Raw genomic sequence first — 27,141 nt, 5'->3', positions numbered from 1 at the left:
ACTTGCTTATTGAGCTATTATAAACACCGTCTGATGATTTTATTTCTCTCCCTTCTTATTCCTCCTCCTCCATTCTTTATATGTTAGGTGTTTTATTCTGTGCTTTTTTGTGTTTCCCTTGACTGCTTTTGTGAGTAGTTGATTTTATTTTTTGCCTTTAGTTAGTATTTGGTTGTTCTGCTTTCTTTGCTGTGATTTTATTTTCTCTGGTGACATCTTTTAGCCTAGGAGTGTTCCCATCTAGAGCAGTCCCTCTAAAATACCCTGTAGAGGTGGTTTGTGGGAGGCAAATTCCCTCAACTTTTGCTTGTCTAGGAATTGTTTAATCCCTCCTTCATATTTAAATGATAATTGTGCTGGATACAGTATTCTTGGCTCAAGGCCCTTCTGTTTCATTGCATTGAATATATCATGCCATTCTCTTCTGGCCTGTAAGGTTTCTGTTGAGAAGTCTGATGATAGCCTGATGGGTTTTCCTTTGTAGGTGACCTTTTTTCTCTCTCTGGCTGCCTTTAATACTCTGTCCTTGTCCTTGATCTTTGCCATTTTAATTATTATGTGTCTTGGTATTGTCCTCCTTGGATCTCTTGTGTTGGGAGTTCTGTGGGCTTCCGTGGTCTGAGAGACTATTTCCTCCCCAGTTTGGGGAAGTTTTCAGCAATTATTTCTTCAAATACACTTTCTATCCCTTTTTCTCTCTCTTCTTCTTCTGGTACCCCTATAATGTGGATATTGTTCCATTTGGATTGGTCACACTGTTCTCTTAATATACTTTCATTCCTGGAGATCCTTTCATCTCTCTCTGCATCAACTTCTCTGCGTTCCTTTTCTCTGGTTTGTATTCCATTAATGGCCTCTTGCATCTTGTCCATTCTGCTCTTAAGTCCTTCCAGAGATTGTTTTATTTCTGTATTCTCCCTCCCAACCTTATCCGTTAGCTCTTGCATTTTTCTGTGCAGCTCCGTCAGCATGGTTATGACCTTTATTTTGAATTCTTCTTCAGGAATATTGGTTAAATTTATCTCCCCAGGCTCCTTCTCGGGGGTTGTCTGTGTGATTCTGGTCTGGATCAAATTCTTCTGCCTTTTCATGGTGATAGAGGTAGTCGTGGGCAGTTGGCGTGTGTGTCAGCTGGGAGAACAAAGTCCCTTCCTGCTTGCTGGTCACCTTCCTCTCCTGGGAGAATGGCAACCCCTAGCGGCTTGTGCTGGGCAGCTGCGTGCCAACAGGGCCTCTGAGTCTGGCCCGGGTGGCTGTGGAGGAGGCCCTGGGCAGTTGCTGTGGGCGTGGCTGTTCTTAGGCTGCTCCCCTGCTATGGTGGGGCTGTGCCGGAGGGGGAATGGACGGGAGGCTGTTTATCGCCATGAGGGGCCTCCAAGCTGTCCTGCTGCCCAGGGAGTTAGAGTGCCCAGAGTTCCCCGGGATTCCCGGCTGCTGGGTTAAGTGTCCCGGGATGCTTCTGTCCAGCTGTAGGGTCCCTGTCCCTTTAAAGCTTTCAAAAAGCACTTGCTTTTCTTTGTCCCCGGGGTGCTGGCTGCGGGTACCCACTCGCAGGTTTTACTGTCCCATTTCCCTAGTATCCAGCACCCCACGCACTGTGTGTCTGCGCTCTGGTGCGGATGGCTAGGGCTGAGTATTAGCAGTCCTGGGCTCCCTCTCCCTCCCCACTCCGACTCCTCTCCTCCCACCAGGGAGCTAGGGTGGGGGACACGCTCAGGTCCCGCCGGGCTGTGGCTTGTATCTTACCCCCTTCATGAGGTGCTGGGTTCTTGCAGGTGTAGATGTAGCCTGGCTGTTGTACTGGATCTTCTGGTCTCTCTTTTCGGAATAGTTGTATTGTATTTTCAAAAGTATATATGGTTTTGGGAGGAGATTTCCGCTGCCCTACTCATGCCGCCATCTTGACTCCTCCCTCCCATTATCTTTTAAAGTAATTTTAGTACTGAGAAAACAAGTGTCCCTATTTCCCCACAGTTGCTGTTTCTGGTGTCTGCATCCCTTCGTGTAGATCAGAATCCTACCTGGCCCTGTCCCCTGCTGCTGGAGGCTCCTTTATCATTTCTGGTAGAGTGGATGTGGGCAATGAGTTCTTCCAGCTTCTGTACGTCTGTAACACACTTACTTTCAAAATGTATTTTAAAATAATTTTCACTAGGTAAAGAATTCTAAGTCAGGATTTTTTCCTTTCAGTATTTTTTCTTAATTAATTAATTAATTAATTTTATTTTCATATCATTAATGTACAATTACTTGAACATTATGGTTACTAGACTCTCCCTATTATCAAATCCCCACCACATACTCCATTACAGTCACTGTCCATCAGTGTACTAAGATGCTATAGAATCATTACTTGTCTTCTCTGTGTTGTACTGCCTTTCCCTCATCCCCCCCCACCCGCTACATTATGTGTGCTAATCATAAAGCCCCTTTACCCCCTTCTCCCTCCCTTCCCACCCATCCTCCCCAGTCCCTTTCCCTTTGGTAACTGTTAGTCCATTCTTGGGTTCTGTGATTCTGCTGCTGTTTTGTTCCTTCAGTTTTCCTTTGTTTTTATACTCCACATATGAGTGAAATCATTTGGTACATGTCTTTCTCTGCCTGGCTTATTTCACTGAGAATAATACCCTCTAGCTCCATTCATGTTGTTGCAAATGGTAGGATTTGTTTTCTTCTTATGGCTGAATAATATTCCATTGTGTATATGTACCACATCTTCTTTATCCATTCATCTCCTGATGGACACTTAGGTTGCTTCCATTTCTTGGTTATTGTATATAGTGCTATGATAAACATAGGGGTGCATCTGTCTTTTTCAAACAGGGCTGCTACATTCTTAAATTCCTAGGAGTGGAATTCCTGGGTCAAATAGTATTTCTATTTTTAGTTTTTTGAGGAACCTTCATACTGCTTTCCACAATGGTCAAACTAATTTACATTCCCTCCAGCAGTATAGGAGGGTTCCCCTTTCTCCACATCCTTGTCAACATTTGTTGTTGTTTGTCTTCTGGATGTTGGCCATCCTAACTGGTGTGAGGTTATATCTCATTGTGGTTTTAATTTGCATTTCTCTGATGATTAGCAATGTGGATCATCTTTTCATGTGACTGTTGGCCATCTGAATTTCTCTGGAGAAGTGTCTGTTCAGCGCCTCTGCCCATTTTTTAATTGGCTTATTTGCTTTTTGCTTGTTGAGGTGCATGAGCTCTTTATATATTTTGGATGTCAACCCTTTATCGGATCTGTCATTTATGAATATATTCTCCCATACTGTAGGGTACCTTTTTGTTCTATTGATGGTGTCCTTTGCTGTACAGAAGCTTTTCAGCTTGATATAGTCCCACTTGTTCATTTTTGCTTTTGTTTCCATTGCCCGGGGAGATGTGTTCATGAAGAACTCGCTCATGTTTATGTCCAAGAGATTTTTGCCTATGTTTTTTTCTAAGAATTTTATGGTTTCCTGACTTACATTCAGGTCTTTGATCCATTTCAAATTTACTTTTGTGTATAGGGTTAGACAGTGATCCAGTTTCATTCTCTTGCATGTAGCTGTCCAGTTTTGCCAACACCAACTGTTGAAGAGGCTGTCATTTTCCCATTGTATGTCCATGGCTCCTTTATAGTATATTAATTGACCATATGTGCTTGGGTTTATACCTGGGCTCTCTGTTCTACTGCTCTATGGTTCTGTTCTTGTGTCAGTACCAAATTGTTTTGATTACTGTGGCTTTGTAGTAGAGCTTGAAGTCAGGGAGTGTAATTCTCCCTACTGTATTCTTCTTTCTCAGGATTGCTTTGGCTATTCGGCGTCTTTTGTGGTTCCATATGAATTTTAGAACTATTTGCTCTAGTTCATTGAAGAGTGCTGTTGGTATTTTGGTAGGGATTGCATTGAATCTGTAGATTGCTTTAGGCAGGATGGCCATTTTGACAATATTAATTCTTTGTATCCATGAGCACAGGATGTGTTTCCATTTAGTGGGATCTTCTTTAGTTTCTCTCATGAGTGTCTTATAGTTTTCAGAGTATAGGTCTTTCACTTCCTTGGTTGGGTTGGTTACTAGGTATTTTATTCTTTTTGATGCAATTGTGAATGTAATTGTTTTCCTGATTTCTCTTTCTGCTAGTTCATCATTAGTATATAGAAATGCAACAGATCTGTGTATTAATTTTGTATCTCGCAACTTAGCTGAATTCAGATATTAGATCTAGTAGTTTTGAAGTGGATTCTTTAGGGTTTTTTATGTACAATATCATGTCATTTGCAAATAGGGACAGTTTGATTTCTTCCTTGCCAATCTGGATGCCTTTTATTTCTTTGTGTTGTCTGATTGCCGTGGCTAGGACCTCCAGTGCTATGTTGAATAAAAGTGGGGAGAGTGGGCAACCTTGTCTTGTTCCCGATCTGAAAGGAAAAGCTTTCAGCTTCTCTCTGTTAAGTATAATGTTGGCTGTGGGTTTGTCAGATATGGCCTTAATTACGTTGAGGTACTTGCCCTCTATACCCATTTTGTTGAGAGTTTTTATCATGAATGGATGTTGAATTTTGTTGAATGCTTTTTCAGCATCTATGGAGATGAAAGTGTGATTTTTATCCTTCTTTTTGTTGATGTAGTGGATGATGTTGATGGATTTTAGAATGTTGTACCATCCTTGCATACCCAGGATGAATCCCACTTGATCATGATGGATGATCTTTTTGATGTATTTTTGAATTCAGTTTGCTAATATTTTGTTGAGTATTTTTGCATCTATGTTCATAAGGGATATTGGTCTGTAATTTCCTCTTTTTGTGGTGTCTTTACCTGGTTTTGGTATTAGAGTGATGTTGGCCTCGTTGACTGAGTTTGGGAATATTCCCTCCTTTTCTACTTTTTGGAAACTTTAAGGAAGATGGGTATTAGGTTTTCACTAAATGTTTCATAAAATTCAGCAGTGAAACCATCTGGTCCAGGTGTTTTGTTTTTAGGTAGTTTTTTGATTAGCAATGCAATTTCTTTGCTGGTAATTGGTCTATTCAGATTTTCTGTTTCTTCCTGGGTCAGCCTTGGAAGGTTGTATTTTTCTAGAAAGTTGTCCATTTCTTCTAGGTTATCCAGCTTGTTGGCACATAATTTTTCATAGTATTCTCTCATAATTCTTTGTATTTCTGTGGTGTCCATAGTGATTTTTCCTTTCTCATTTCTGATTCTGTTTATGTGTGTAGACTCTCTTTTTCTCTTGATAAATCTGGCTAGGGGTTCATCTATTTTGTTTATTTTCTCGAAGAACCAGCTCCTGCTTTCATTGATTCTTTCTATTGTTTCATTCTTTTCAATTTTATTTATTTCTGCTTCAATCTTTATTATGTCCCTCCTTCTACTGACTTTGGGCCTCATTTGTTCTTCTTTTTCTATTTTCATTAATTGTGAGTTTAGACTGTTCATTTCGGATTGTTCTTCTTTCCTGAGGTAGACCTTTATTGCGATATATTTCCCTCTTAGCATGGTCTTCACTACATCCCACAGATTTTGCGGTGTTGAATTATTGTTGTCATTTGTCTCCATATATTGCTTGATCTGTGTTTATTTGGTCATTGGTCCATTGATTATTTAGGAGCATGTTATTAAGCCTCCATGTGTTTGTGGGCTTTTTCATTTTCTTTGTGCAATTTATTTCTAATTTCATACCTTTGTGATCTGAGAACCTGCTTGGTAAAATTTCAGTCTTTTAAAATTTACTGAGGTTCTTTTTATGGCCTAGTGTATGATCTTTTCTTGAAAATGTTTCATGTGCAGTTGAAAAGAACGTGTATCCTGCTGCTTTTGGGTGTAGAGTTCTGTAGATGTCTGTTAGGTCCATATGTTCAAGTGTGTTGTTCAGTGCTTTTGTGTCCTTACTTATTTTCTGTCTGGTTGATCTGTCTTTTGGAGTGAGTGGTGTGCTGATGTCTCCCAAAATGAATTCATTGCATTTTATTTCCCCCTTTAATTCTGTTAGTATTTGTTTCACATATGTAGGTGATCCTGTGTTGGGTGCATAGGTATTTATAATAGTTATATCCTCTTGTTGGTTAGACCCGTTTATCATTATGTAATGTCCTTTTTTGTCTCTTGTTACTTTCTTTGTTTTGAAGTCTATTTTGTCTGATACAAGTACTGCAACTCCTGCTTTTTTCTCCCTATTACTTGCATGAAATATCTTTTTCCATCCCTTCACTTTTAGTCTGTGTATGTCTTTGGGTTTAAAGTGAGTCTCTTGTAGGCAGCATATAGACGGGTCTTATTTTTTTATCCATTCAGTGACTCTATGTCTTTTGATTGGTGCATTCAGTACATTTACACTTAGGGTGATTATCGATAGGTATGTACTTATCACCATTGCAGGCTTTAGATTCGTGGTTACCAAAGGTTCAAGGGTAATTCCCTTACTGCCTAACAGTCTAATTTAACTCACTTCATGTGCTATTACAAACACAACCTAAAGATTCTTTTTTTTTCTCCTTTTTCTTCCTCGTTCATTCTTTATATGTTATGAATCATATTGTGCTCTTTGTCTATCCCTTGGGTGACATCTATTTAGCCTTAGGAATACTTCCATCTATAGGAGTCCCTACAAAATGCACTGTAGAGGTGGTTTGTGGGAGGTAAATTCTCTCAGCTTTTGCTTATCTGAAAATTGTTTAATCCCTCCTTCACATTTAAATGATAACCTTGCCAGGTATAGTATTTTTGGTTCAGGGCCCTTCTGTTTCATTGCATTAAATATATCATGCCACTCCCTTCTGGCCTGTAAGGTTTCTGTTGAGAAGTCTGATGATAGCCTGATGGGTTTTCCTTTATATGTGATCTTTTTTCTCTCTCTTGTTGCTTTTAAAAGTCTCTTTATCCTTGATCTTTGCCATTTTAGTTATTATATGTCTTGATGTTATCTTCCTTGGGTCCCTTGTGTTGGGAGATCTGTGCAACTCCATGGCTTGAGAGACCATCTCCTTCCCCAGATTGGGGAAGTTTTCAGCAATTACATCCTCAATAACAATTTCTATCCCTTTTTCTCTCTCTTCTTCTGGTACCCCTATAATGCAAATATTGTTCCATTTGCATTGGTCACACTATTCTCTCAATATTCTTTCATTCTTAGAGATTATTTTTTCCCTCTGTGCCTCAGCTTCTTTGTATTCCTCTTCTCTAATTTCTATTCCATTTACTGTCTCTTCTACTACATCTAATCTGCTTTTAAATCTCTCCATTGTATGTTTCATTTTAGATATGGAATGTCTTAATGATTGAATCTCTTGTCTTAAATTCGTTCCTGAGTTCTTGAATTTTTCTGTACCTCCATAAGCATCTTTATGATTTTTATTTTGAACTCTCTTTCAGGAAGATTGGTGAGTTCAGTTTCATTTGGCCCTTTTTCTGGGGTTTGTGAGATTTTGGTCTGAACCATGTTCTTTTGACATGTCATATTTATGTGAGGTGCCCACTAGTGCCCAGAAGCTCCAGTCTCTGGAGCTGCTCAGTCCCTAGAGTGAGGCTGGGGGTCACAGGGGAGTGGAGCTGGTGCCTGGGGGGAGGAAAGAGCTATTTCCTGACTCCCATCTATGGTGCCTGTCTCTGTATCAGAGCCAGTGGGCCGAGCACACAGGTGTAAGCATCTGTGTTGTGCGTCTCTAGCTGTTGTAGGCGGGGCCTCCCTCTGGCTGGCCTGACACCAGTGCAGTGACTGCCGATGTGCAAGCTGGTGCCAGCAGGCCAGGAGGAAGGCTTGGCATGCTGCATGTCACAGTGGGGGACCTCGGGGCTGAGTAGGCAGCCAGGGGGATGGGGCGCCTGAAGCTCCTCAAAGTTCCCAACCTGCTGGGCAGAGCGTGCCCAGACAACCTTGTCCAGCTCTCCCCTCCCCCGCACAACGAGCTCCGTGCAAACCCCGCCCCTTCAGCAGCTCTCTTGCTGCTAGGAAGCCTCTCTGACCCACTGCCTTTCCCTTGTCCCAGAGCAGCCGGATGTGGATCCCTGTTCTCCACAAATGGCCGGAATCTCAGTCTCTCAAGCACCCTGCCTGTCCCAGCTCCCCAACCCCGGCAACCTCCAGAGCACCACACAATGTAGGTTTCTCCTCGCAAAGCAGACCTCCAGGGCTGGGTGTTCAGCAGTCTCAGGCTTCCACCCCCTCCCTGCTCCATTTCTCTTCCTCCCGCCGGTGAGCTGGGGTGGGGGAAGGGCTTGGGTCCTGCTGGATCAAGGCTTTCCTACGTTACCCTGTTTGTGTGGTCTGCTCTGTTCGTGAGGTCTCTGTGCAGTCTGGTGCAGCCTTCTTTCCTGTTGCTGTTTTAGGGTTAGTTGTACTGACTATATTTTTGTACTATTTGTGGTTTTGGGAGGAGTTCTCTGTCTCACCTCTCATGCCGCCATCCTGAATCTCCCTGTCTCCTTTCAGTATTTTAAAAACATCTTCTAAGCTGCATTGTCTCCTGCACTCCTGACCCTTTGTCCCTCATGTGCCATGTGTGCATTTTCTCTGGCTGCTTCAGAGATTTTCTCTTTGTTCCTGATGTTCAGCAGTTTGATTATTGTACCTTTTGGCTTTCTTTCTGCTTCTTATGCTTGGTTTTTCGTAAACTTCTTGAATCTGTGGTTTTATATTTGATCAAATTTGATCAATTGTGAGACATTTCTTCCAAGATTTCCCCTGCCAGCTCTCTGTTGGGGACCCACTTCCACATCAGGCCACCACACTCCCCGCCACTCACTGGTGCTGCCCTTTGGCATTTGTCAGTCTGTTTCAGTTCACACAGTTGCTCTTGCCACACATAAAATGTTCATCTTTCCTTGTGTGATGCCTCATCTTCCATTGGTTTCTCATTTCAGACATTATAGTTTCATCTGTAGGAGTTTCATGTGGATTTCTGTATCTTCCACGTTTCCACTTAACACCTTCAATCTTTCCTCTAGGAGCCTCCCCTACTAGTTCCATCGTATTTCTGGTTCAGTCCCAGTTGACTGATTTTTCTCATCATGGGAGATATTTTCTTGCTTCTTCACATATCTGGTAATTTGGACTCAGACATTGTGAATTTTGGGTTGTTGGGTGAAAGGTGTTACTCTATTCCTATAATTTTTTAGGGAAACACACGTCCCTGGGCACAGCTTGACCCTTTGGGATCTGGTGTCTAAGCTTGCTTTGTGGGACTGGAGCACTGGTGAGTGTGTGATCAAGTTTTTTCTCCCAAGTCCTGTATCCTGCAGTCAGTGTCTCTTGAATTACAAGGCTTCCACCCTGGCCAACAGCACAGGCACCACTGCTGTTTGAATGTGGGCCCCATGGGCCTTTCTGTCAGGTCCGCCTGGCTGGTTCCTCCATGGACTAGTTTCCTGACATACACACACCGATGGGGGACCCTCTGGTGGCCTCCAAACTGCTCCTGGTACAGCTGTGTCCTCTCACAGGCTGGACCCGGGAACGCTACCACCCTGGCCTCCCTGACTCCCAGCATCATCTCCTTGGCCCAGGAGGACACACGCTGGAGCCTGGGTGGTCTCTCCAGGCAGGTGGTGTGGACATGTCTCCCTGCCCGGCCCCTTGGAGATCACAGCCGTCCCTGCCTGCTGTCCAGGGTCTGGGACTCTTCATTCAGACAGGAGGGTAAGCCCAGCTCCTGCTGTTTCTCTTTGTCCTAAAACAGAACTGTAAAGCCTTCTTGGAAAAAAGTGAAGGCTGAAAAGTAATGAGGTAATGAACCATCTCCAAAAACAGGAAGGATGGCATGAAAATCATCCATGTGAACAGAAATAAGTAATAAAGCTCTGAGAAGTTAATGCAAGAGAAAAAGTATGAATAACCGGCAAACTCAATCTACCCCTTTGGGAAAGATTCCGTAATATAAAATCGGCAGATCAGGTCAACCACAAAACAAAAGGGATCCAAAGAACCAAGCTGGGAGCTGTGGGGCTGACCATTTGGAAATACGATCTTTGCAAATACCACATTCAGACAGGCATTAAGGTGGGCCCGATGCACCATGACTATGTCCCTAAGCATGGGGAACCTGGAGATGGATGTGTGGACAGGACACAAGGTGACGATGAGGACAGCCACCTCACGCCGCGGAGGAAGCTGGGACATGTCCTCCCCCAACCCAGCCTCCAGAGCGGAACGTCTTGTTTGTGCTAACAGTTTTCTAGGATCCCTACTATTTGCACTTCCATCCATGAAATCAGTCCCACCTGTATGTTGCCCTCACCTCTACCTGGCACCACTGTTTGATCAGTCGACTCTGGGCCGCACATCTGTCACCTGTTACGGTGACCACAGAAATGCTGCAGCCAGACAGCAGACACTGCTACAGAAAGACAAGAGGACCCCTGAAAACTGCACGCTGATAAACGCGAAAATTTAGATCAACTGGACAAATTCCTTAAGCACAATAAAACTTGAAGAGAAAATAGAGTACTTGCATGGCATGATGGCTGTAACAATCACAGAGCTGTCAGTAGTGAAAGCCCACAGGAGAACCTCAGGCCCAGAACTTCACCAGCTGCATCACAGATTACGTAGGCAGTAAGTTCCAATGGCTGAAAGAGAGGACATGCTCTCCGACTCACTTTACACAGCAAGGCAGCTTGATTAAGAAGGCCAACCAGACCAGTATTAGGGAGGGACTATGGGGGAAAACAGAAAATGGAAGAAAGCAGGCACTTCACCAAAATGGGGATATGCAGTGAGTGACCACACGAGGTGTTCAGCACATGGGTCACCAGGGAGATGCAGGTCGAGGCCTCAGTAAGACCCCACGGCCCACACACCTGGGCTGTAGTCGCACAGACTGAGCCTGGAAAACCACCGTACATCTGCATTTTCTAAGTGCCAGTTTTTAGGCGTGGAATGCAAATCAAGTTCCATGTGACATCACTGTTATGGGAGCAGGGCTGCAGGCGCAGGGGCCTGGGGGTTGCAGGAGATGGACACAGAGCATAAAACCATGGGGGTAGCTGTCAGGTCCACAAGCCCTCCAGCACAGCTGGGGTTGCCTCATAGGTCCCCTGCCCACTGGTCTTTGGTGTGTCATCTGCACTTGCTGGGTGAGTTCCTACACAGAAGCAGGTGCACATTTCATCAAGCCAGCCTCTGCTCACCCCAAGATGAATTATCCACACCAGTGGGCACCTAGAGGGTGAGGCCAGTGGGGAATCTGACCTTTCTAAGGCATGTTTCATGCCGCCCAGCCAGGCCCTGGCACGCATGCGATGCCCATCAGGAGCCAACTGCGTAGTGGAGAGTCTGTGTGAGCCCTCTGACTGGTAAATGTGGCACGGGGTACCTTGCAACCCAAGTGCTTTTCTTTCCAGGTGAGGTCACACCTGAAAGCTGCCAATTCCAGACAAGCACCCAGGGCTGGTCTCATTGGAGCTGGCACCCTGCACCTGCGCACATGCAGGGGGCAAGCTGGAAGGACACATGCCCGGGTGCAGGCCTCCTACAGACACACTTGTGGGCAAAGCGCCCAGACACGACATCCATGGAGAGAAGATGGGGTTCAGAGCCAGGCCCCACGCACACATAGCCAGCACGTGCATCTGGGAAGCAGACCCTTGGGAGTGGTCTCCCTGAACACGTGACTAAACCTTGCCACACACCAGGTCTTGCCATCTCTGCCCTTCTGTCCACGTCTGTGTTAACCTGGGCATCTCGCTAACAAGAACACTGTGAGTCCGGCTGGGCACAACCGTGGGATAATTCAGTCTTCACAATCTGAAGGTCTTGGGGCTCCTAACAGACACACACCCACACTGTGCTCAGTTCTGGAGCTGGGTAAAGCTGAAGTGCCTCAAACGTCTCCATATCATGCCAGGCCAAAATGTCACAGCCAGAGAAATTTATTTTAAAATAGAAATGTACATACATTAAATTTTAAAACAGTCAAATTTTAAACCATAAGGAGAAAGCAATTCAATCCCAGAGTCTACATGGAATGGGTGGGAAGAGGCATCTGAGATTCCATAAGGGGCACTTGCAGACAAGGGAGGTAGGAATCCACGCCTCCCTGCCTCTGGCACTGGCCGGGTGGGAGATACCCCAGAGCCGAGTGGCCCCCACCCACCGGGACTCCTGCACCTACAGCTGGCAGTGCCGAGGGCGAGCTTGGGCGCCCACAGCTCAGCAGCCCAGGCGGATGTCTGCACGGGAGCAGGGGACGTCGGAAGTGCGGCCAGCTCCTTGCAGATGCGACAGAAGGGCCCCCAGGGACGGACGAGAACATTGAGAGTTTGGCAATGCAGAAGATGCGACGTCCAGGACATCCCCCCAGAAGTGTCCAGAAACACTTGGCTGATGACCCAAGCTACCAGGCAGTGGCTGGCACACGCGGGCCACGGCTCAGTCTGCATGGGGCTTCCGCTGGGACTGCTCCTCATAAGCCTCCCCAAACTCATTCACTCTGCTCCTGTCCACAGGATACAGCCTGAAATGACACCGTGCAGCTCCTGGGGCTCTGTGCTTGGGAGGGAGGAAGCCTGTCTTTGGTTCTCAGCTGCCAGGAACCGGACATCATTCACTGCAGGTGGGGGTTGGGCTTCTGGGATGCCCGTGCCCTCCTGCGGATGTGCTTTTCAACGGTTAGACCAGAGCTCTGCACCCAGGCCAAGGATGGGGACACCTGCACCAGGCAGAGGTGGGGCCGGGGACCACCTCCCTGCCAGACAGCAACCACGAAGGGTGCTCACAGACTTGAAGGAGAGATGTGTGCATGCAGTGGCTAATTAAACCCCTCAGACAGAAATGCACACTTCTACACAAGGGGACAAACAGAACAGTTCCTTCCAAACTGTCTCTGGCAGCTGGAGCCCTGGTTTAGGAAACCCGCAACCGCCACCTGCCAATCGACTCCCCCGAGGACCACCTGGGACTCACCAGCGCTGGTAAAGGTACACGAGGAACACCACGTCGTCCCTGAAGCACGCCAGCCGGTGCGAGGTGGGCATGGTGATGATGAAGGCGAAGACGTCATCGATGAAGGTGTTGAAGGCCTGCCTCGCGGTATGGGGCGGGAGGGAGAAAACGGTCCTGGGGCCCATCTGGGCCACCAGAACTGCCCCCTTCCTGGGCCGGGGAGCAACTGCCCACCCAGCAGACGAGCACTTCTAACAGTGGCTCCCACAGGGACAAAAGGGCAGAAAATGAGCAAGAGATCCCCAAAGCCTGGGGACTGTGGCTGAGGAAGCAGGCCAGCTCTGACCCTTGCATGGACCCACAGCAGGGCACTGCACCCCCCTCCACTCCCAAGACCTGCCCTGAAAACCTGCCTGGGAAACTGGGGGTTCCTCCCCAGAACTGGTCATTTAACTTCAGAAAACGGAGACACTGTAACTCGGTTTCTCCCCTGCACACTGCGCAGCACTTACTCAGCTGGGCCGAGGGAACCCGACCGGCAAGCCACGCCGTCCCAGCCTCTGCGGGTGGGGCTGGCCCGACATGCCAAGCTGACCCTCAGGGCACCATGTCCAGGGGGACGGCCGAGAAGTAACTCAGCCTTTAACCCAAGGAGCCGCCCGTGGCTACAGCTGCAGGGCCGCGGCATCTTGACGCCGGCGCCAGGGCTACTCTGCGCTAGAGACAGGGCCCCCGCTCTGCAGTCCTGGGGATGAGCCCACCTGGGGCCCCGCCGCGAAGCACTGACCTTGTAGGTGAAGGCCTTCCAGGGCAGGTGTGCTACGGACTTCATCTGGGGACAAGCACAGACATGCTGCTGGTAGGCCAGGCAGCCCAGAAGACCCCAGACCACCCGGACAGGGCAGCACCATACCTTGTAGTTGACGAAGAGCTGGGGCAGCATAAAGAGGAAGCCGAAGGCGTACACTCCTGGGGGAGACAGACGCCTGGCATGCAGCCACTGCACATGCCCTTTCTGACCTGCGTACCTTGGGCAGGGCGAGGCGCCACCCAGACCACCCAGGGGCTGGTGGGCCGTGTGCAGGGCACTGGGGGTCAGGGCTTTGGTCTGACCTAAGGAACTGCATCATACGGAGGCCCTGAGGTTCACTGCTTGTGGCTCCAGGTAGCAGCAGCCTGCGTGGGCCTCTGCCAGGAAAACCAGGCCCTCTGGACCCTGCGAGCGGAGCTCAGGGCAAGGTGACAGTCCCGGCGGGTCACTGCACACCAATTAGGCTACTTGCAGGAGTGATGAAAGGCACAGACCTAAGTGCCATGGAGGAAACAGAGAGACACACTCACCGTTGACAAGACTGTTGATCAGCCAGGAATACCAGCTGAAAGGGAAGAGTGTGACCTGTGGGAGGCACGCTCCCAACCATGAGTGCTGTGCACTGGGCCATGTGACTGTGCAGGAAGCCCCGGCGTCGTGGGAGCCTGCCCTCATGGAGGCTGCTTCCACGGGGCTGGGTGCAGGCTCTGTGCTGACATGTTTTTTTGCCTGAGCCCAGTGCTCAGAACCACATCCCCATCTGGACCCCTGCACCCGGACTGTAGCAGCCACGCTGCCTGGCCAGGTATTCCCTGGACCCACCTGGGGCCGTGGGTGTTGCCTCCAGAAGGTGGCACAGGAAACCGTCAGCCCAGCCCAGCCTATCTACAATTCGGAGGTCGGCTCCCACCAGCACCCACAGCACAGAAGGACCAGGTGAGGCCCCACAGCCCTGCCCTATGTTCCCACGGAGCTGGGCAGGCCCAGGAGCAACCAAGGGCCACCCCAGGGGAAAGCGGGCAGTAGGAGGCTAGGACGGCACCCTACCTCTTGTACTTGATGTTGAGCAGTGAGTACATGGCGCCCCCGACGCACAGCGGGTAGAGGAGGTAGGACAGATACTTCATGGCCTGCCGAGCACAGTGATTACAGTGAGGGCCCAGCATCACACCCCAAGTGTGACCAAAGGGCAAAGAGCCACAGCCATTCCGGCACACGCCCCTTAGTGGGCATGAACTCTCAGTCCTACCCTAGCTGCAACCCCAACCCCAACTCTAAACATTAATCCCAGCCCTGAACCCTGAGGCAAGACACCAGCTCATGAGAAACGGCCAATGAATAAGCACCAGGGAGGGATATGTGAATGAACTCCTGGCACCAGGAGAAGCCTGTCTTAGTCTAAGGCTGTCTGGTCGCCGTGTTTACCCTGATTTAAACTTTATTGCTACCCCACAAAACAGAATGCAAAATGATGTCCATCAAACCAAGAAATAAAATCACCCTGTATGGGAGACACAGCACTAAACTCAACTGAAGCCTGCAGCTGCCCATGGGTGGGGAAAGCCGCTGCCCCTCCCACAGGCCCCACGGTCTTGGAGGAGCTCGCTTGCAGCACCCCGGGTGAACCACGGGGGAATGAGCCTCGCTATGAAAACGGAAGACGTCTCCCAGCCGTCAGGGGCGGTGTGGGCACGGGACACTGGAGAGGACCAGACCCAGGAGCCCTCCCAGCCCACCTCTCCTGAGCGGAAACCCAAGGCCATGTGCCCCCAGAGCCTTGGCTGCAGGCCTTGCTGCCCGTGTTCTCCAGGTGGACTGTCACGGCAGGGCCCCAAGCTCTCGCACGGGACCAGCACATTCCAGCCTGCCCCTGCGGCTCACCTGAGCATCGTACTCCTCTGTTCTCCTCTCAGAGTCACTGTATGTGCCAAACTGATAAAATCCAGAACAGTTGTGTTAACGAACTGACTCAAGGCAGGCACCTGAGCCTGACCACCCTACAGCTGAAGGGCACTCTGGGGTGGGGCTGCCCCTCCAGACCCCACCAGCAAAGCCCGTGGCCGACACAGTGGCTCGCTCACCCCCATCAGGGCCCCGGTGGGGCTTAGTCCGTGGGGTCCAACCGGCAGTGGCTCTGCCTCTACTGCGGTCTGGGCCCCAGGAGCCACCTGGTGTGCCATGTGTAGGAGAGGCCCATCCCTGTCAGCATGTTTCACTCAGTGGGGCTGCTTCTGAGTCTGGTCCTGCTGGGTCTCAGGGAGGACGCCCCCTGGGCACAGACACACCTCTGGCCCTGCTCTTAGTTCAGTGGAGGGGGCTTCTGGGCTGATCCAGGAAGCTGCAGACCGTATGTCTGCCGGGTTCCCTGCTGACTTTTTGCCCACCTAGGGCTGGAGCATCGTGAATCCCGAGGTGCCCCCGGATCTGGCCCACTATGAGGGACGCGCATGACAGTAAAGCCCAGACTCCAGCTCCCTGCACAGGGAACAGCCCATCTGCAAACGGGGGACGACTGCCACCCCCAGGGGTGGCTCCTACTCGGTATCTGGCTTAAGCCTCACCCTCAACATCATGCCACTGCCTTGGGGATGGAGAACGCGGAGGCAGGACGTGACCCCAAGCCCTGGGACTGCGCCAACCCGTGGTGGGCGGGCACACTGTGCTGTCAGTGCTCATCTGCGACGGGGGTCCCCACGTGAGCAAACTGGCTGTGGCCAGGGCAACTGCAGGCCTGCCTTGGTCGCCACCAGCCCTGCCCGCCGAGACACCTTGGGGCCGTCATGCACCTGTCAGCGACCACAGGGCAGCCGGGGTGCAGGGTGCCATCACGCACCAGACAAGTGTGGGTGGGCTTGCTGGGAGGCAGGGTGGCCTGCACACAGGGCGGCGGGCAGGCCCGTACCTGGATCTGGGGCCTCAGGCCTCCCCACACGATGGTCATCTTCAGTGCCTTTTTCACCTTCCACAGCTGAGGGGCAACAAGAAATGTGGTGTTTAAGGCCACAGGGACAAGGAGATGCCGGAACTTGCTACCGGGAGGTAATGGACATGGTGCTTGCCAGTCCAAGGCCTGTCTGCCCAGCCCCAGTTGGACCACCTGGGCTGCACTGGGCCACATCCATCACATGTGTCTGCCTGTGTGAGCACACAGCCTCCTCCTGGCACAGGGTGACTGGCGCCCGGCCTGGCCGGCCGCTTCCCAGCTCCCCCTGTGCGCCTCTCAAATCACCCCACCCACCTCTCAACTCACCCCAAGTCCAGCCATTCTGGCTTCTCTGGGACCCATGCCCGCTTGCCGCCCCATGGAGGGACTAGCCCAACTGCCTCTGAGATTGCTTCCCACTGGGACCTGTGGCTATGGGACAGCCCGTGCCAGCATGTCCTCAACAGCAGACCATGTGCAGTCTGGCCTGACAGCCACGCACTGGTGCCACAGGTGGGCATGCGGGAACGTGGTCCCGGCTGAGGCGTGGGACTCGCAGAGTGGGGAGCTCCAGCCTGCCACCCCTCCGCAACTGTGTCCTCAAGGCTGCCCCAAGCCACTGCGCAGAACTCCTGTTCCTGAGCCCCAGACGACCAGGTGTGTCCCAGGGCCCCGAGCTCCCTGGCATCCAGCCCAGCACAAGGCAGTGTGCTCTGGGAACTGTGCCCACGCGTCAGCAGCCAGCCGGCCCACGCCTTGTTCCAGAGCCCACAGCACCTGCCACGCCCCCTGCCACCCCGCCAGGTGGCCTCACATCACTCTCTGGACAGAGCAGTTTTGATGGGGCCTCGTGCTCAGGCCAAAGGCAGACGGCCCAGCCCCAGCTCACCTCGATAGCAGCTCCGACGCCCGCCGGGACCAGCACCAGCAGGCTCGTCTGCTCGTCCAGCAGGAACAGGAAGATGACCACCGTGCTGAAGCAGCGCCAGAGCACTGGGGAGGGCACCGTGCTGAGGGGGCCGCATCATGCACAGCCCTACCCGAGCACATCCCCCGGGCCCCACGCGGCTTCAAGGGACTCCTCCCACTTCATCCAATAAAAAAGAACAGTGGGCCCTATATGGCTACAAAAAACATCTCTAAGTGACTAAGAAGGGTCACAGAAGCGAATAGGTCGCCTTATGTAAACAATTATTGTATCTGCAAATGCAAAAATGCACTGAAAAACACTGGGAAGGCAGATTCTTAACTGGGACCACGACTGCCTTTCCCACAGCCTCACATCACTCTCCTGCGTTTATACTGGCTCCACGACAGAGCGTCCACCTCCCAACAGCCGCGCTCTGGGAGACCCTGGCTCTGGCTGAGCGCATGCCTTCCTTTCACTCCTCTCCTTGCTGGGCGGGGACATGTGGCTGCCTCCACGGGGACAGCCTTGGCCCCACACACACTGGCCATGGCCACGGCCATCTGTGGCCTTCCCGCATTCCCCGAGCAACGTGGGGTCTCAGCGGTGGCTTCATCCTTTCCGAGGAAACAGGGAGGACAGAGAGGAGCATCTGGGACACAGAGGACACTGGGGCATGAGCAGCCCGTGCAGCCCAGGTTCCACGGCAGAGAAAGCACCACCTTCTGTTTGAGATAGTCTGGCAGCAAACACTAGCCCTAAGTGACGCCAATGGGCAGTGAGACTGGCACCCATGGCACTGCCAAGGCCAGCCCGGCCTCGCGGCCCCAGACGTGCGGAACACTCATCACGACCCACAGACAGCCCTCCTCGGGTGCTGGGAGGCATGACAAAGCCTCTCCTGGGCAAGAGCAGGATGGGGGCCTGGCCCGTTTGTCAGACGACCCGACCTCAAGTCTCACGTGAACGGAAGCCTGTCTGCCAATGGCGCAACATGCTTTGGGAGCAGGTCAGAGATTTTGAGCGCCTACCTGCTTTGGCGGACATTCCAGTCATGCTCTTTTTCTTCTTCCAGAAACTGATGTCGTTTTTAAATGCTAGGAAATCAAACAGAAGCTGCAAAGAAGAGAGGACAGCAATTGGCATCTCAAGCTGTTCCTGTCACCTGTATCCACCAGGCGGGGCTGCAGGTGGGCAAGGACACATCCAGATGGACCCCAGGGCCACGGGCCCCAGCTGCCAGGCCAGCACCACGGGATTCATAGGGGCCCATCTGAGCCAGCCCGACTCCACAGTGGCAGAGGCTTCCTTCTCTTTGGGCGCACAGGGGGCAGTTTCTGGCACCGACCTTCCTAACAGCGTTGGGGAGGGCGAGCCTGGCTGGCGGCCAGCTCCCCGGCCCTCGGAGCAAGCTCAGCAGCTCCCCGCTCGGTGCCACAGGGCCCTCCTCACCTGAGCTCAAATCTAGCACAGCCACCACACGTTGGGGGGTGAGAACTTTCCTCCTCCAGCCTTAAGACTCCACCTTCCAAAAGGGATCCTACACATAGGACTAGCCTCTTAACAGTACAGCTGCCAGGCTAGCACTTAAACAATGAAATGCTTACTTCGCAAATTCATTCATTAATCTCATTTTTTATTCCTTTTCAAAATAGCCTCCAATGCCAGCAGACAAAGCCCCAGGTCCCCACTTTGGCCAGTGCCCCGAGGTCACACACCCTCCCCTGAGCTGGGGGAAAGGCCCAGGGATCATGGCCCACAAAGTCTCAGGCCCGAGGCCAGAGTCCCACACATCCCCCCAGCTGAGGACCACTGATGCCATGGGGCCCCCACGCCATCACCACCAGTGGCCAAGGCTCAGTGAGCCACTCACATGAAACGCGGCAACAAAGAAGGTCAATGCTAAGAAGTAGAGGTTGGTGTCAACAAAAATGCCCTTCACCTCATCGGCATCCCTCTCTGAGAATCCTGAGGAGAGAGAAACCGTAAGCGCCGACCTCCCCAATCAGAGATGGTCCTGAGGGCGGGACTTCACTCTGCGCAGAAGGGGGCATCTGCCTAAAACTGGCATTGCCGTTTTGTTCTGAAGTGAGCAAGTGAACAACAAGGCCCTTTCGATAGACACTGGAAACCAGATACTGGTATCCTGGTTGGAATTACGCAGACCTGGCAGGAGGCGCCAGGGCCCTGGGAGCCCACCCCCCGCATCGGGCTTCCTGGACTGGGCACGCAGGGCCTCACCAAACTGCTGCAGGGAGTACACAGCATCCTGCATGTGGATCCAGAAGCGCAGCCTGCCCAGTGAGATCCTGTCGTAGGACACGGTGAGGGGCAGCTCGGTGCTGGAGCGGTTTATGACCTGGCAGGGGGCCAGCAGTGAGCAGCTGTTCCTCCTGGCCCGTGTGGTACCCAACCCTGCTCACGCCACAGGTTGTGGACAGTGCACCTCTTTCCACAGTCCGTGTGCAGTGGAGGCGGAGGCTCTAGACAAGGCCGCATGCGGCCAGTCTATTCCAGGTGCATTCTACCTGCATCCCAGGCCAGGACCATCACCTCCCACTTCCCTCCCTCCTCTTGGGGCTCCGGCAGCCTCCAGGCCATCCCGGAAGCAGGTGCTCCTCACAGAGTGCTCAGTCTTTGCCGGGATGAGCCCTAGGCCTCCTGTGCCCCAGCCCTGCACCCGAGGCTGGCATTCCCGCCTGCTCAGTGCGAGAGCCGGTGGTACCCTCAGCACAGGCCTGAGGGGGCCTCAGGACCTGTCCTCTAAGGCCTGGATTCCTGGGGGAGACATGCCTGGTCCCCACTGTGCACGTGGGCCAAAAGCCCCAGAGGCTGAGGCAGGAGCTCAGGGCAGGGCAGGCCCTTGTTTTGGGACAGCGGAAAGCTTCAGGAGACGGAGCACCCGGGCTCGGCCTACGAGGACGTGCAGGGTGGGGAGTGTGGGACTGGGAACTGCCTCGGGAGTGGAAATGCAGTCCCAAGCTCTGCCAGCACATTGGCCTGGGGCACCCGGAGCAGCTAGGTCCCAGGACACCGTGGGTGAGGCACCCCCCAGCACATGGGGCAGAGACCCCTCATTCCCCGAGGGTCCCGGAAGTGTACACGAGTGCCACATTCCACTACAGCGTGTGGGGGCCCCCCGTCTGCTCCACAGGCCCTAACCCACTGTGACCCTTCTCAGGGCACACTGCTGCTGCCACGGGTCTGGCAACCAGACCCCAGACCCGAGAGCAGCCTGAGGTTTGCACACCAGAGAACACCAAGGAACTGCTGGCCCTGTGGCTACCCCCCAGCCTGGCCTATAGGCTACCCAGGGAAGTGCCCCTGTGCGTTATGGACCCTATGGGACCCGAGTAAGTGCAGGAGTGGGAGGATGGTCATTTCTGAGTGCCTCAGCCAGCAGTAGGTAGCAAGGTGGGGACAGCAGCCCCAGAGGCAGGCCGGATCAGGCACCTGGTTCACTGAGCACTCCGCAAGCCCCCCACTACGGTTTCGTCTTCTTGTCAGACAAGGGAGTGTCCACGTTGGAGCTGGTGATCACGGAGGTGAGAAGGCTGCCTGCCTCCTGGCAACACTCAGGTGACCTTGATGGCTCCCAGGAGTGGCAGCACGCGCCACTGCAGAGGGCACCCCGAGCCTAAGCAAGCCCCTGTGGAACATGGGCAGTGACGACAGGCCCCACAGGACTGGGACTAGGACCCTGCATACTGTCAGTGGTGCTAGGTGCTAACCATTGCTATCATTGTGGGCGGAGGTTGGCACGTGTCATCTGCCCTCCCTGCCACCAGGACAGCAGGTGAGCTTGCTGCCCGGGGACTCACAGGCGTCAGAGCCGTTTTCCACTCGGCAGCCCAGGGAAGCCACAGGCTCCGGGCACACTGATTCAGTCTATGCCTTTGCATCAGAAAAGCAGGCTTCTATGGAACAGTAGACAGGAGCAGTTTGGGATGACAAGAGACCTTGCTACAAGCTCTGGGAGTCCACCATGCACTCAATGAAGGGACTTTCTAGAGCCAGGGAAGGCGTGGGGCTAGGAGAGGGAGTAGCTCATCAGGACCCTGCTGCCGCCAGCTGCAAACCCAGAGCAGGCCCGTGAACCAGCACCCCCCAGACGGGCTACCCAGGCAGAGTGAAGGCCATGGGCGCCCAGAGGAAGTGCCCTTACCATGAGGTCCTTCACCCGATTGCTGAGCTGGTCAATGAACAGGATGGGGAGGTAGTGCACAGTCTTCCCCAGCTGGATCCTGGGGGTCAGAACATGTCAACATCATGGGAATCTGGCCTTCAGAGGAGCTGAGGCAGCCCTGAGAGGCCGGTGACCCCACCCCACAGCTTCCGCTGCTTCTGGACCCAGGAGACCCAGGACACCCCTTCCAACGGAAGCAGAGGGTCTAACAGGCTACACTCTTCCTGGACAGCTGTAGCCCTGGGTGGGAACCCCTCTGTGGGCACAGGGAGTAGGTGGGTAAATGGGACAGGGCCACACAGGGGAACCCCACCCAGCCAGTGGAGACGAGCGGGCGGCCCACCTGTGCACTGACACACGGTGGGCTGGTGGTGGAGGGGTAATGGAAATAAAAGCCCATCCCTTTCACACCTGGGGGGTGGGGCAGAACGGGCCAGCTCTCACCAGTGTCCTCTTCTATTGCATTTTCCTCTTGAACTATGTGAACTTACTACATAGTCAAACACAAGACCTAAACTTTAGAAAGCACAAACCCTCAGAACCCTCCTGAAGGAAGCCCTGGAGAGCGAAGGAGGAGAGCAGCCCAGGCGAGGCCCTTCCGGGGGATGCGTGATGGCCTGCAGCGCATCCAGAGTCACAGTAGGCCCCCAAAGCACTGTGTGCAGGGCGACCTCAGCTGGCCACACGGTGCTGGTAGTTAAGCTCAGCTAATGATGGCAAGTGACAGTAACCAAACGATTCCTACGTGGATGTGAGTCCAATCCCGACATGACAAGGGTGGTAGAGGGAGCCGTGCGCAGACAGGACTAGATCGCAAGGGGGCAGGTGACCCACCTCATCAGCACTGCCCACTTTCTACCCAGTGGGAGCCTCAGCAGGCCTCGTCCACGTCTCCCTTCCCCACCCGAGCACTGGGGGCCGTCTAGACAGACCAGCAAGACCTCCGAGAGGAAGGGCAGACCTGGGGTGCTGCCCGCAGCCCTTGGGCCCTCTGGGCCACTTGTCACAGGGATGCAGGTGTGCCAGTCTGCCTTGGGATCTTGGAGAGCCACGATCCCAGTGGGCTTCCTCCACCCCCAGCACTGGGTCACCCCCTTTGTCGTCAGCTCAAGAAGCGAATGGGCGATGGGAACAAAGAGTCGCCCCCGCTGTGCTGGTCCGCAGCTCCCTGGTCCAGCCAGCAGCACTTACATCTTCATGTACCGATGCACATCGGCGGGCAGGGAGGACCCATCGAACACAAAGTCGTCCACCATCACGTTCAGTGTCAGTCTTGGTCTCCAGTGAGAAATGGGCTCATCCAGGGCACTTGTGGGCTTCTCTGCTTCGATCTGCTGCTAAATGAAAGGAAAGACTTTGCAGGAAAAGCCTGATATCAGGGGGAACACCGTGCCTGGGATGGCCCGAGGCCGCAGGGCAGCTGGCACCTGTACCCAAGAGCAGTACATTCAGGAGACGGAGCCCAACAAAGCTTGGGGGACACATGGCTGCCAGGCCCCCAGACTCTTCCCCTCAAACTCCCCTCTTAAGCCAAAGGGATGCTGCTCTGCAATATGGATCCTGCATCTCACTGACTCCTGATTTGGGTCCTCAGCCTCTGCAGGCCCACTTCTCAGGGATCCTGAGATGGGTGAGTTCCTGGGGCACGCGCAGGAAGTGCAGGCAGTCTGAGCTGAGAGCCCTGTAGCCTGCCAGGGACATCAAGTTGTTGGGAGAGAGACTGTCAATGACTGTGTGTCAACCCCAGACATGCCTATGTTCAGAAAAGAAACTCTGATTGGCAGGAAAATCCTGATTTCATATCTAATTGATAAACTTTATGAAAAGCGTCATTCATTTCCTACCTAGAGATATACTTTAGTTAAGATAATTACACGGTTTTGCAAAGAAATACTAACAGCTAACATCGACGAGGTACCCACGCCTCCTGCCCACTGCCTGGTGGACTCCCCAGGAAGGCCTGAGAGGCGGGCCCACCCTGCCGGAGGGGAAGGGAACTGAGGGCTCTGCCCGAGGACATGCAGCCCCCAGCAGCCTCACAGACGCATCCCAGGGAGTTGCTGTCTCTCTGGTTTGTCAAGGGTCTCAACTTCTACCCGACAGACTCAAATACCAGAATTCCTTTGCCTTATATGTGGCTTCATGAATGACCACTATGTGATTTCTAGTGTTTTTCTGTAGTTTTCTGCATATGTACAAAATTTAATTTGTACACATACTTTCCTCGTAACTGTGAATGCTATGCTTAGAATAAACATGCAGGAGCTGTCCGCCCTGCACAGTGCTAAGTAGCGACTGCGCCGAGCTCTGCAGAAGGGGCCGGCCCCGACTCCCGGGATGCATACACACTCTCTGGGGGTGGAACATGCCCGTGGCCTGAGAAGGAATCTGGGTAAAGAATGTCGCTGGATTAAATCGCACATCACTAATTTGACAAAGAATTCACCTGAACACCCATTGGGAGGTATTTGGTTGACAAACAAGATATATACCCAATGATAGTAAGTTGCTTTCCTTTTCAACAGCCATTCTGTCCCAGACATAAGGTGCACAGAGACATGTGCGTGTGATTCCAAGGGAGCAGTGCAGGCTTCATTTGGCTGTGACCTGACAGAGAAGCTTACCTGTGTAGCAGATTCCCCAGTGAGCAGATTGACCTCTTCTGGTTTGGGGACCATGTAGGTGGTGAGAGGGCTCACCAGGTGCACCTGCTTCCCATCATGCCATGGCAGGACACCAGCGTGATGGAGGAAGATGTAGGCATACAGCGTCCCATTATTTCTGGTTTTCTTTGGTACAGAAACATTAACTGTCCTAAAACGCAGACAATGACTTCCATGTACATGTCATGTTCTATGTATACATGTGCATGGGAGGCTACTCAAAATAACTTTACAAATTACTCTTTCAAACCACTAATTTTAGCTCAGAAGTACTAAAAACGAAACCCACCTGCCCAGACTTCACTAAAATCCTAAATGCAGCTATTTACAGAACATCTTCAAAAAGCATGGGCCCGAAAGCACCTGCATTTCCTGCCCCCATTTCTAAGTGCTCTGAGAGCAGCAGCTCCCTGAGGTCACAGGCCAGAGGCCAGGCAGACAGCGGCCAAGCTCAGGCCCCACGCACTGCCCCCAAAGCCCTCCAGTGGGTGGGCTGCCTAGAGCAGTCACTCTCATCACAGAACCCCAAGATAACGAAGTAAAAAAAGGTAGATTCTTGACAAGCAAATCCTTCCTTAAATTATACTTACTGAGATCTTAAAAACTAGACCATGCTAAACTTAATAAAAAATCACCATACATACGTGAATATTCACATCATTTGGTCTATTCTAATGACACATTTCGCTTCATTATTTTTTTGCAATGTTCTTTCCTCCATCCCCACTCCTTCCCCTATGCGGGACCTGGCTGAGCTACTTCTGCTGGGAAGACAAGGTGTTTGCTGCTAACAGAAACTGCATAAGCTTCTCTGTCCTCCATGCCACCCCAGAGCCGCAACCCTGTGGCCATCAGATCGTGGTGTGAGCTACTTACTAAGGAAGAACTCCTCACCAGGGGAAACCAGTTTGTTATAAGTAACACACAGACGCAGTTCAAGCATTCTACCATTCACAAAACGGCAGGCAACTGTATTATACACACAACGCCAACTCTTAAACATCCAAATGTTAATAACATTTACCACTGCAATGCGCCACAACCATACCTTTCAAATTTGGACTCCACATCAAAGTCTTCCACATTCAAGACCAGATCCACGTTGTTTTCAGCACCAAGATTGGACCGTGTGGTCGTGTACACACTGAGCTGCAAAGCAACAAGAAGTGAGCTGGGCGAGGCCCTGGCAGAGAACACAAACGGCCGACAGTGGCATGGACAGGGGCAATCTGACAGCTACCGAATGGCGAAACACTTCATTTTAAATCCACAACAGCAGAGCGCTGGCTTGAGATATTATGGCGTTGTCAGATGTGTCTGCTACAAAGGGCAATTTGCTCAAGTGTAGAGCTGACTGGTTCAACAGTGCAAAGGCACAGCGACTCTGGGGCACGGGGACAGCACCTGGAGCCTGCCTGGGGTCACGATGCAGGTATGGTTTCTAGGATAGCGGGGTGGGGAGGAGAGCCAACAGCCCAGCCCTGGGCGTCCTCTCAGGTAAGAAGGCCCCATCCCCGTCCGAGGTGGTTAGAGTCCCCCGCGGCCCAGCCCATCTCAAGCCCGGCCCTCGCTCAAGTGAGACCAGCCCCCACCCCCGGCGCCGGTGAGAAGGGCTACCGGCCACGCCACGCCCCGGCCTCCCTCGGGGTCACGGAGGCCCCCGGCGCTCACCTGCAGCTTGGGCCTCCGCGCCAGGTAGGGCTGGATGCAGTTGCCGTCGCCGGCGCACGGGCGGGTGTAGACGATGCCGTACATCACCCAGCAGGTGTGCACCACGTACACGACGAACACGCCGACCACCAGGCTGGTGAAGGAACTGCGGCCGTTCCACATGGCGCCCGCCCCGTCGTGGCCCGCCTCGCAGCCGGAGGCCCCGCCGTCTGCCCGGCGCCCTGCCCGCCGCTCCGGCCGCAGCCGCTCACGCGAGGGCCGCCCCGCCCCGCCGCCACGGCCGCGGGGTAGCAAACGCGCTGCGCGCCACGGGCAGCCGGCCGCCCCCCATGCTCCCGCCGCCCTCGACCTGTCGCCGCAGGATTCGCCGCCCAGGGCCGCTTCCGGGTCCTGCGGCGCTCGCCGGAAGTGGGCGCGCCGCGCGGCCCCCTGGGAAGCGTAGTTTTCCGCGCAGCCAAGGCTTAAGTCCCTGTCAGGGGCGCGTCGGTTACGTCATCTTCCCGCGCCGTCCTCCCGACCCGTCCCGCAGGGTTTGGGCGACGTGGTTGTGGGTCTGGCAGAGGCTCTAGGCTGGGGTCGCGGGAGCTGGGGGCGTCCCCTGGCCGCCGCTGGGACCCCGGGAGACGCCTTCAGCCGCCACGGCCCTCGGCACCGGGAGCGCAGCCCCCCAGCCCCGGCCGGATCGGCGAACGGGGCGGTGACCTTCGAGGAGCAGCGTTGGAGGCGCCCCCAGTGCCGACTGTTCTTGAAGCCCTTTCTCGGTGTGAAGTTGTGTCTCAATAAAAGGTTAGGGAGAGAAGACACGGCAGAGTCACAGAAAGTAAAAACCGGATTCCACGTGGTCTGGGTGTTTTTCTCGGGGGGGAGACCCAGGAGGCCGCTGCTGCCCGCTCCTGGCGTCGGGGGCCCGGAGGCCGCCCGGTGGGTGCGCCCCGCTTCCTGGGCGTCCAGGCTGGCCCTCGACTCTGCAGCCGCTTGTCGGCGACAGCTTCCCAGCCTGCGTGTCCCCGACGCACAACGAAACCACCTCAGGGCATTTAGGGACGTGGTGGGTGCCGCCAAAAGCCCATCTACTTGTTGGGGGTTTGCAGGGAGGGCCAGGTGCTTTAGGGCAGG

General features: G+C 52.8%; 1 protein-coding gene across 8 annotated transcripts; it reads right to left on the bottom strand.

Annotated features, from left to right (window-relative positions):
* Window positions 1-11,836: 11,836 nt before the first annotated feature.
* On the bottom strand, window positions 11,837-26,375 carry CLPTM1L (CLPTM1 like). Of its 8 annotated transcripts, none has more exons than XM_057496751.1 (18): window positions 26,026-26,370; window positions 25,403-25,503; window positions 24,316-24,505; window positions 22,883-23,028; window positions 21,671-21,749; window positions 21,327-21,422; window positions 19,747-19,864; window positions 19,379-19,473; window positions 18,537-18,621; window positions 17,488-17,591; window positions 16,578-16,643; window positions 15,558-15,607; window positions 14,723-14,809; window positions 14,206-14,240; window positions 13,778-13,833; window positions 13,652-13,696; window positions 12,886-13,001; window positions 11,837-12,436 (listed from the first exon to the last, which is right to left on the bottom strand). In XM_057496751.1, the coding sequence occupies exons 1-18, from the start codon at window positions 26,185-26,187 to the stop codon at window positions 12,352-12,354; spliced, it is 1,716 nt and encodes a 571-aa protein (XP_057352734.1). In that variant the 5' UTR covers window positions 26,188-26,370; the 3' UTR covers window positions 11,837-12,351. The 8 variants fall into 8 exon arrangements, with proteins under 8 accessions (XP_057352734.1, XP_036775944.2, XP_057352731.1 ...); XM_036920049.2 differs by having other exon boundaries at window positions 14,723-14,805; window positions 15,557-15,607; window positions 26,026-26,368; XM_057496748.1 differs by having other exon boundaries at window positions 13,652-13,833; window positions 22,883-23,025; window positions 26,026-26,375.
* Window positions 26,376-27,141: the final 766 nt, after the last annotated feature.

The sequence above is a fragment of the Manis pentadactyla genome, chromosome 2 (assembly GCF_030020395.1).
Source record: "Manis pentadactyla isolate mManPen7 chromosome 2, mManPen7.hap1, whole genome shotgun sequence".
Lineage (NCBI taxonomy): Eukaryota > Metazoa > Chordata > Mammalia > Pholidota > Manidae > Manis > Manis pentadactyla.
This window is presented reverse-complemented; position numbering and strand designations above follow the sequence as displayed.

Excerpts from the sequence above, each read along its gene's own strand:
- CLPTM1L (XM_057496744.1), bottom strand. The coding sequence starts at position 26,187 with ATGTGGAACGGCCGCAGTTCCTTCACCAGCCTGGTGGTCGGCGTGTTC. Across the intron at positions 18,622-19,378 it reads TCTTTGTTGCCGCGTTTCAT|CTTCTGTTTGATTTCCTAGC; the intron begins GTGAGTGGCTCA and ends TCTTCTTTGCAG. Across the intron at positions 12,437-12,885 it reads GTGTACCTTTACCAGCGCTG|GCTGTATCCTGTGGACAGGA; the intron begins GTGAGTCCCAGG and ends GTGTCATTTCAG.